At 72.0% G+C, this 9,756-nt stretch overlaps 1 protein-coding gene across 1 annotated transcript; it reads right to left on the bottom strand.

Annotated features, from left to right (window-relative positions):
* Positions 1 to 3,746: 3,746 nt before the first annotated feature.
* On the bottom strand, positions 3,747 to 9,131 carry RCOR2 (REST corepressor 2; the record flags this gene model as incomplete). Its single annotated transcript, XM_067314764.1, is given in 12 exon segments — positions 3,747 to 3,842; positions 3,844 to 3,935; positions 4,033 to 4,090; positions 4,218 to 4,295; positions 5,333 to 5,560; positions 5,673 to 5,742; positions 5,841 to 5,952; positions 7,265 to 7,430; positions 7,517 to 7,569; positions 7,710 to 7,790; positions 7,892 to 7,948; positions 8,722 to 9,131. Coding segments are annotated over 12 exon segments (1,221 nt in total), but the record flags the coding sequence as incomplete, so codon positions are not given.
* Between the last annotated feature and the right edge of the window lie 625 nt (positions 9,132 to 9,756).

Below are 9,756 nucleotides of genomic sequence, written 5' to 3'. Positions count from 1 at the left end.
CCAGGGCCTCGTTGGGGACACGGGGACATCCTGGATGTGCCAGGGCCTTGCAGGGACACGGGGACATCCTGGATGTGCTGGGGCCTTGCGGGGACGTGGGGACATCCTGGACGTGCCAGGGCCTTGCAGGGATGTGCCAGGGCCTCGCATGGACACGGGGACATCCTGGACGTGCCAGGGCCTCGTGGGGATGTGGGGACATCCCCGGACGTGCCTGGGCCTTGCGGGGACGGCTCAGGGCTTTGCGGGGATATGCCACGACCTTATGGGGACATGGGATGTCCCGGGTCCTCCGGGACGTCTGGAGCCTTACGGGACGTGAGGACGTCCCCAGGCCCTCTGGGGACGTCCAGGATGTCCCCAGGCCCTGTGGGGACCTCCCAGGGTCCTACAGGGACATTATGGGGATGTGGGGATGTCCTGGACATTCTGGGGCTGTATGGAGACATCATGGAGCCTTACGGGGACGATGGGGATATCGCAGGGACACGGGGACGTCCTGGTACCCTACACGGACTTTATGGGGACATGGGGATGTCCTGGATGTCCCAGGGCCCTACGGGATGTTACAGGGACATGGGGACATCCCCAATGTCCCAGGGGCCCTCTGGGGACCTTATGGGGAAGTCCGGATGTCCTGATGTCCCTATGGGGACGTTGCTGGGGGCGTGGGGACATCCCAGATGTCCTAGGACCCCATGGGGTCATTATGGGGCTGTGGGGACATGGGGATGTCCCAGTGCCCTGCAGGGACAACGGAGACATCCTGGATGTGCCAGGACCCCCGTGGGGACATTATTGGGATGCCCTGGATGTCCCAATGCCCTGTGGGGACATGGAGATGTCACGGATGTCCCAGGATCCATGGGGATGTCCTGAGTGTCCCAGGACCCCATGGGGACGTCCCAGACATCCTGGTGCCCCATGGGGACATTCTGGGTGTCCCAGGTCCCCATGGGGACATCCTGGATGTCCTGGTGCCCCATGGGGACGTCACGGATGTCCCAGGATCCCATGGGGATGTCCTGAGTGTCCCAGGATCCCATGGGGACATCCCGGACGTCCCGGTGCCCCATGGGGACGTCCTGGATGTCCCAGGATCCCGTGGGGACATCTCGGATGTCCTGGTGCCCCATGGGGACGTCCTGGACATCCCAGTGCCCCATGGGGATGTCCCGGATGTCCCAGGATCCCATGGGGATGTCCTGGGTGGCCCAGGTCCTCATGGGGACATCCGGATGTCCTGGTGCCCCATGGGGACGTCCCGGATGTCCCAGGATCCCGTGGGGACATCTCGGACGTCCTGGCGCCCCATGGGGACATCCTGGGTGTCCCAGGTCCTCATGGGGACATCCCGGATGTCCTGGTGCCCCATGGGGACGTCCCGGATGTCCCAGGATCCCGTGGGGACATCTCGGACGTCCCGGCGCCCCATGGGGACCCCGTGGGACGTCCCGGAGCCTTAGGGGGCCGGGGGGGCGCCCGCCTTGCCTCGGCCCCCCCTCACTCAGGAACAGCCCCGCTCCGGGGGGGGGGGGGAGAATCTGCTGCTGCCGGGGGCCGCCCCCCCTCCCCTCCCTCCCCCCCCCCCCCCGCGGGGGTCGCCCCCTTTGACCTGCTGTAGCCCCCCCGGGGCGCCCGGACGCCTGGGCCCCGCGCGGGGTGGGGGGGCCCGGCCCGCCCTGTACATACCTCGGGGGGGGGAGGGGGGTCCCCTGCCCCCCCTCGGCGAGCCCCCCCCAAAAACCTCCCCTCTCCCCCTCGCCGGGGGGCAGCACCCAGGGGTGCCGTTACCCCGGGGGGGGGGTACCGGTACCCCGGGGGCGGTTGTGACCCTGGGGAGGGGGGGGCGCCGGGGGTACCGTGACCCCGGGACGGTTTGTTACCCCCGGGGGCGGTTGTTGCCCCGGGGTGCTGCCCCCCCCCCCCCGGGGCGCAGCGCCCGCTGGCCCCCCCCCCCCCGGCCGGCGCTCGCTGTAGATTTTCCAGGTTCTAGATTAAAATCTTTCCAGAAAGATCCGTCGCCTCCCTGGCTCTGCGCCGGCACGGCCCAGTGCTCCCAGTGCAGCCCAGTGCCCCCCCAGTGCTCCCAGTGTGGCCCAGTGCCCCCCCCAGTGCTCCCAGTGCCCCCCCATCCCTGCTGGGCGCTGCCCAGTGCTCCCAGTGCCCCCCCATCCCTGCTGGGTGCTGCCCAGTGCTCCCAGTGCCCCCCCATCCCTCCTGGGCGCTGCCCAGTGCTCCCAGTGCCCCCCCTGTCCCTGCTGGCGCTGCCCAGTGCTCCCAGTGCCCTCCCATCCCTGCTGGGCGCTGCCCAGTGCTCCCAGTGCCCCCCCCCGTCCCTGCTGGCGCTGCCCAGTGCTCCAGTGCCTCCCCCCCCGTCCCCCCTGGGCGCTGCCTCAGTGCTCCCAGTGCCCCCCCATCCCTGCTGGGCGCTGCCCAGTGCTCCCAGTGCCCCGAGCGCACGCAGCCGCCTCTAGTAAAATACCTTTATTGCAAACGCGTCCGGGGGCGGCCGCCCCCCCCCACCCCGGACCCCCCCCAACCCCGGTGCCCCCCCGCCCCCCCATCCCCGCCACCCCCCCCCCCCGCCGGTGCCGCCCCCGGTGCCGCGCGTCCCCCCCCCAGCCCAGCAGGGGGCGCTGCGGCCCTCCGGGGCGGGGCCTCGCGCTCAAAGGGGGCGTGGCAGGCAGCGCCCGGGGGCGGGGCCAGAGCCTGGCGGCGCTCGGAGGCGTGGCCGGTGCTCGGGGGCGGGACCCGGCGGCGCTCGGGGGCGCGGCTCTCAGAGCGGGGCGTGGCCGGGCGCGGGGGTGGCGGGTGCGGGGCGTGGCCGGGCGCGGGGGGGCGTGGCCGGGCGGCGGCGGCGGCGGCGGCGGGGCGGATGAGCGGCGGAGGCGGCGGGTTGAGCGGCGGCCGCGGCGGCAGGACGCGGCCTTGTTGCTGCAGCGGCGGCGGCGGCCGCGGCAGCACCGGGGCGGCCGGCAGCGCCGGGCGAAGCAGCGGCGGCGGCTGCGGTGGCCGCGACGGCGCCGCCGCGGGGGCCGCTGCCGCCGCTGCCGCCGCTGCTGCCGCTGCTGCTGCCGCCGCCGGGGCCGGGCGCGACACTGCCGTGATCTGCACCTGCGGGCGAGAGGCGGCGTCAGGGCCGGGGCCGGGCTGGGACCCGCCCCGGGGACACGGAGCGGAACCAGGGAGCAGGATGGGGAGGGAGCCCGGGAGCGGGACTGGGACCGGGACCAGGATCGGGGCTAGGGCTGAACCTGGGACTAGGGCAGGGACCGGGATCTGCACCAGGACCGGGACGGGAGCAGAACAGGGACAAGCACCAGGACCAGGAGTAGGAGCAGGACCAGCACCAGGCCTAGGACCAGCACCAGCGCCAGCACCAGGACTGGGACCAGGAGCAGAACTGGGATCAGGACCAGGGCCAGGGCCAGCAGCGGGACAGCAACCAGGACTGGGCTGGGAATGGGACTGGCCCTGGGCAGGGGCTGGGACTAGAACCGGGACCAGGACCAAAAGTAGGACCAGAACCAGGAGTGGAAGCAGCACCAGGTCTAGGACCAGGACCAGGACCAGGTCTAGGACCAGGACCAGGACTGGGACCAGGACTGGGACCAGGAAGGGGACCGGGAGCGGAAGCGGAAGCAGGGCCCGGTGCCGCTCACCTCCTCCTCCTCGTCCTCCTCCTCGTCCTCCTCGTCCCCCCGGTGCTGGTGGGGGCGGCGGGGGGCGGCGGCGGCGGGGGGCAGCGGGGGCGGTGGGGGCGAGGCGGGGGGCGCCGGGGGGGCGCCGCGCTCGGCCTCCCACTCCCGCAGCACCTGGTCGAGGTTGAAGCGGCGCCGGGTAGCTGACGAAGAAGCTCTTGACCTGCGCCAGCGTCTTGGTGCCGACGACGCCGGCCACCGCCTGGAAGTCGCGGCCGTAGCGGCGGATGGCTGCGGGCGGCGCGAGCGTCAGCCGGGGGGGACGATGACAACGGTGACACCGCGCTGGGGGGGGGGACAACGCCACCCGCCGCCGCCCCCCGCTCACCCTGCACCGCCAGCAGCTGCTCATCCGTGCTCCAGCGCGAGTTGAACTTGCCGTTGCCCTGCGGGGGGGACGGGGACGGGGGGGGGGGACGGTGAGGTGCGCTGCGGGGGGGGGGACACACACACACACACGCGTGCGGTGGCGGGGGACACGTGCACGGCCCCGTCCCGACGTCCCTACCGCACCTCGGGCGGCCGCAGCGCCTCGATGCCGCCGTCCAGGGCCTGCTTGAGGCTGCTGTTGATCTGCTTGATGCACTGCACCTGCGGGCGGGCGGGAGGGGCGTCACCCTGGCTGGCGGGGTGTCACTGCAGCCGGCGGGGTGTCACCGTGGCCAGTGCGGTATCACCGTGGCCAGCGGGGGGTCACCGCAGCCGGCAGTGGGGTGTCACTGTGGCTGTCAGGGTGTCACCATGGCTGTCAGGGTGTCACTGCGGCCAGCAGCAGAGTGTCACTGCAGCCAGCAGGGTGTCACCGTGGCCAGCAGTGGCGTGTCACTATGGCCGGGGGGGGTCACAGTGGCTGTCAGAGTGTCACTGTGGTCAGCAGGGTGTCACCGTGGTCAGTGGGGTGTCAATGTGGCTGGCAGGGTGTCACCATGGCCAGCAGGGTGTCACCGCAGTCGGTGGGGTGTCACTGTGGCTGGCAAGGCATCACCATGGCCAGCAGCACGGTGTCACTGTGGCTGTCAGGGTGTCATGGCAGCCAGCAGTGAGGTGTCACCGAGGCTGGCGGGCTGTCACCACAGCCAGCAGTGGGGTGTCACTGTGGACAGCAGTGGGGTGTCATTATGGCTGGGGGTGTGTCACTATGGCTGTCAGGGTGTCACCACGGCCAGCAGTGGGGTGTCACTGTGGCCAGCAGTGGGGTGTCATTATGGCTGGGGGGTGTGTCACTATGGCTGTCAGGGTGTCACCACGGCCAGCAGTGGGGTGTCACTGTGGCCAGCAGTGGGGGTGTCACCGTGGCCAGCAGAGTGTCACCATGGCCAGCAGGGTGTCACTGCAGCCAGCAGGGTGTCACCGTGGCCAGCAGTGGGGTGTCACCATGGCCAGAAGGGTGTCACCGTGGCTGGTGAGGTGTCACCATGGCCAGCGGGGTGTCACCGTGGCTGTCAGGGTGTCACCGTGGCTGTTAGGGTGTCACCGCAGCCAGCAGCGGGGTGTCACTGCAGCTGGCAGTGGGGTGTCACTGTGCCAGCAGCAGGGTGTCACCGTGGCTGTCAGGGCGTCACCGCAGCCAGCCGGCGGGGCGTCGCGGGGCAGCACACGGGGGGGGGCGGCGGCGGCGAGGGTCTCACCTGTCTCTTGAGGGAGACGAGCTGGGAGTCGAGGCGGCGCAGCGCCAGGGCGCCGAGGTCGGGGTTGGCGGAGAGGCCGGCGACGTCCTCGCGGCTCAGGTGCATGCCCCTGGGCGGGCGCCGGCGCTGCCGCAGCGCGTGGTGCCGGTACTGCGGCAGCTGCGCCTCCCTGCGCGCTGCCCCCCCGCCGCCCCCCGCCACCACCGCCGCCGCTTTGGGGTAGCTGGGCTGCGGCGGTGGCGAGGAACGGCGTCAGCGGGGGGGCACCGGCGGTGGCGACCCCCCCCCCCCCCCAACCGCAGCCGCAGCCGCAGCCGCAGCCGCAGCCGCAGCCGCTCACCTCCTTCCTGGGCTCGGGGGCGTCGAACTCGCCCTCGCTGCCGCCGCGGCCTTCCTCGGTCTCGTCGTTGCTGGGGGGGGTGGGGGGACGGCGGCGGGTGAGCGCGGCGGCGGTGGGTTTTGGGGGGGGGTCGCACACCTCATGCTCCCCCCGCGTGCCGCCCCTCACCTGTCGTCGCGCTCCTTCTTGCCCAGCAGGCGCCGGGCCTGGCGGTCCATGACGCTGGTGCGGCTCCGCGTCTTCTTCCACGAGTAGTAGTACTTCACCAGGCTCGGATCAGCTTGTCGGGCAGCTGCGGGAGGCGAGGCGGCGGTGGGGCGTCGCGGGGGGAATGGGGGGGGCACGTGGGACGCGGCAGCCCCGGGAATGGGGGGGGGGGGGCGCATGGGGTGGAGCAGCCCCGGGAATGGGGGGAGTGGGGGGACGGGGGGGGCAGCAGCCCCAGGAATGGGGGGGAATGGGGGGGGGGACATGTGGGACGCAGCAGCCCCGGGAATGGGGCACACGGGATGTACCACCATTGGGGAATGGGGGGGAATGGGGGGGGCACATGGGACGCACCAGCCCTAGATGTGGGGGCACACGGGATGTACCACCCTGGGAATGGGGGGGGGGGCAAAAGGGGTGCACCAGCCCCAGACATGGAGGGGGGTAAATGGGATGCACCAGCCCTAGATATGGGGGGCACGTGGGATGTACCACCCTGGGGGAATGGGGGGGGCACATGGGACGCACCAGCCCTAGATGTGGGGGGCACACGGGATGTACCACCCTCAGGAATGGGGGGGGCACATGGGATGCACCAGCCCTAGATATGGGGGGCACACGGGATGTACCACCCTGGGGGAATGGGGGGGGGCACATGGGGTGCACCAGCCCTAGACATGGGCAGGGGGGTAAATGGGTACCATTGCTGGGGGTAAGGCCCACCCGCAGGCTGCGGGGGGGGGGGGGGGCCCAATTGGGGGGGGTCAGTGGCAGCTGCCACCTGCTGGGGGTGGCACGTACCATCTCCTAGCTGGGGGGGGGGGGTCATGTACCATGTCTGGGGGAGGGCACAGGGTGGCACGTACCATCTCCTAGCTGGGGGGGGTCAGGTACCATGTCTGGAGGGGGGGGAGGGCACAGGGTGGCACGTACCATCTCCTAGCTGGGGGGGGGGGGGTCATGTACCATGTCTGGGGGAGGGCACAGGGTGGCACGTACCATCTCCTAGCTGGGGGGGGGGGGGTCATGTACCATGTCTGGGGGGGGGCACAGGGTGGCACGTACCATCTCCTAGCTGGGGGGGGGGGGTCATGTACCATGTCTGGGGGGGGGCACAGGGTGGCACGTACCATCTCCTAGCTGGGGGGGGGGGGTCATGTACCATGTCTGGGGGAGGGCACAGGGTGGCACGTACCATCTCCTAGCTGGGGGGGGTCAGGTACCATGTCTGGGGGGGGGCACAGGGTGGCACGTACCATCTCCTAGCTGGGGGGGGTCATGTACCATGTCCTGGAGGGGGGGGGGCACAGGGTGGCACGTACCATCTCCTAGCTGGGGGGGGTCAGGTACCATGTCTGGGGGGAGGGACCCGCACAGGGTGGCACGTACCATCTGCTGGATGCGGGCGAAGCTCTTGCCGTGGAAGCTGAACGCTTGCTCGAAAAGCACCTTGTCCTCCACCGTCCACTCGTCCGGGAAGGGCGTGAAGTTGGCCAGGTCAGCCAGCGACTTCTCCACGTCGTGCTTGTGCCACAGCAGCATGCCCAGCGCCTGCGGGGAGGCCCGGGGGGGGGGTCAGAACCGGCTGCTTTTTTTGGGGGGGGGCATGGTTTTGGGCTGGGGAGAGACGGCATCACCTGCTCGATGTTGTAGCCGTGCTTGTCCTTGGCCATGGCGATGTACTTGTCGACTGGGGGGTGGAAGGGGGGGCGAGAGGGACGGCGGCGTCGGGGCGGCGTCGGTGGGGGGGACGGTGCCGCCGCTGTCACCGCAGCAGCCCGCGTGTGCGCGTGTCCCGTCCCCCCCCCCCCCCCGGCCGCCGGCACTCACGCTTGGCGTCGGACACGCGGTGGTTGGGCGACCACACCAGCATCCCCTTGAGCTCCTGGTTGCTGTAGCGCGCGGGGCTCTCTGGGGCGAGACGGGCGGCGCGGGCTGAGCGTGGCGGCGGCGGTGGCGAGGGGGGGGTCGGTCTCGCCGCCGTGTCCCCCCCCCACACACACCGTCCTCACCTGGTTTGCACTCGGGGATCACGGCCTGGTAGTCGGCGCCCACCCGGATCATGCTGTCTGCGAGGGCAGAGAGCGGCGAGCGCGTCGGCACGGCGGGGGGGGGGCACTGGGGGACCCCCCCCACCCCACCCCCCACCACCGCCACCACCGCCGGTGACAACCGCGGGGACGGGGCGCCCCGAACCGCCACGGCGCCTCCGTGTGTCCGTCCGTCCGTCCGTCCGTCCCCCCCACACAAACGCCACCGCCACCCCGGGGGCCACCCGGCGTGGGGGGGGGGGGGGAAAGGAGGAGGAGGAGGAGGAGGAGGCAGACAAAGCCGGGAGGGAGGCAGGCAGGCGCACGCACACGCACACACACACGCGGGCTCGGGGGACAATGGGGCTGGAGCGCCGGCTCCGGCTCTTTGTTCGGATGCGGGTCGCGTCCCGTCCCGTCCCCCCCCCCGGCACCGCACACGCGTGTCCGCGCGGCATTGCACACATGTGTCTGCTCGGCGTGCCGCACATGCATGTCCGTGCAGCATCGCACACGTGTGTCCGTGCAGCATCGCACACGTGTGTCCGCACGGCATTGCACACGCGTGTGTCCACGCAGCATCGCACACGCGTGTATCCACGCGGTGCCGGCTCTGCTTCCCACACATGCAATGAGTGCAACCCCCCCCCCGGTCTCAGCCAGCCCCGTGTCACCGGCGTGGGGCGGCCCCCCACCCCTCACCCCCGTCCCCGCCACGCACGCGTGTGCCAGGCGTGTCGCGAGCCGGCGCGCGTGTGCGTGTCCGTGGGGGGGGAGGCGAGGCGTGCCGTCCCCCCGCGGCGGGCGCTCACCGTGCGCGTGCTCCTCCTCGCCGGCCTCGTCCTCCTCGCTGGCCTGGGGGCCGTTGGCGGCGGCCGATTTCGCCCGGCTCCTGGACAGGATCCCCGAGGCCGGGCCCGACTTCTCCATCGCCGACGGCATCTCGGCCGCGCGCCGCTCCGCCGCCGTGACCCCCCCGCTGCCACCGCTGCCGCCACCACCGCCGTGGCCCCCCCACCCCCCCGGGCCGGGCAGGCGGCACCGCGGCGGCGGCAGCGGCGGCGGCGGAGGGGGCTCAGCGCCGCCGTTCCCACGCTGCCGCCCGCTCGCCCATGCGGGATTCGGTCCCCGGATGCCCTCGGATGAGGGCCGGAGCGGGACGGGATGCAGGGACGGTGTCGCGCGGCTGGACAGACAGACACCCCCCCCACCCCGTGCACTATATAAGACCCCCCCTCCCCTTAAAAAAATATAAGAGAACCCAGGCAGGATCGGAAGCCGCCCCGGTGGGGGGGGGGGGGGGGGGACGCGAGGTCCGAGCGGGGGCCGGGGGGGCGGCGGCGGCGGCGGCGGCTCCCGCGCACAATGAGCGGCTCCGGCTGCTCCCGCCGCTAAAGTAGTTCCAGCTTCCCCCCGGCCTCAGCACCGGCCCCCCCCCGCCGCCGTAGCCCTCCGCCGCCGCCACCGGCCGGGCGCGTGGCGTGTGCGTGGCGGGTGGCGCGTGGCGGGTGGCGGGTGGCGTGTGCGTGGCGGCAGGGTCCCCCGGGGGGGGGGGCGCGGTGGTTTGGGTGACGACGCGGGGGATTGGGGTGACGGCGCTGGGTGAGCTGCTGCCTCCCGTCGGGTGGGCGCGTGCGCACAGCTGCACACGCGTGTGCGTGCGCGGGTTAAATGCCCCGCGTGTCCGTGTGACCCCCCCCCCCCACGGGTCCGTGCAAACCCCACACGGGTCCGTGCAAACCCCACATGGGTCCATGCAAAACCCCTGCGTGTCCGTGTGACCCCACACGGGTCCGTGCAAACCCCACACGGGTCTGTGCAAACCCCACATGGGTCCATGTGACCCC

This window comes from Apteryx mantelli, chromosome 37 (genome assembly GCF_036417845.1).
Source record: "Apteryx mantelli isolate bAptMan1 chromosome 37, bAptMan1.hap1, whole genome shotgun sequence".
In the NCBI taxonomy this organism is placed as follows: domain Eukaryota; kingdom Metazoa; phylum Chordata; class Aves; order Apterygiformes; family Apterygidae; genus Apteryx; species Apteryx mantelli.
Note: the sequence above shows the minus strand (reverse complement) of the source record. Positions and strands in the feature narration are given on the sequence as shown.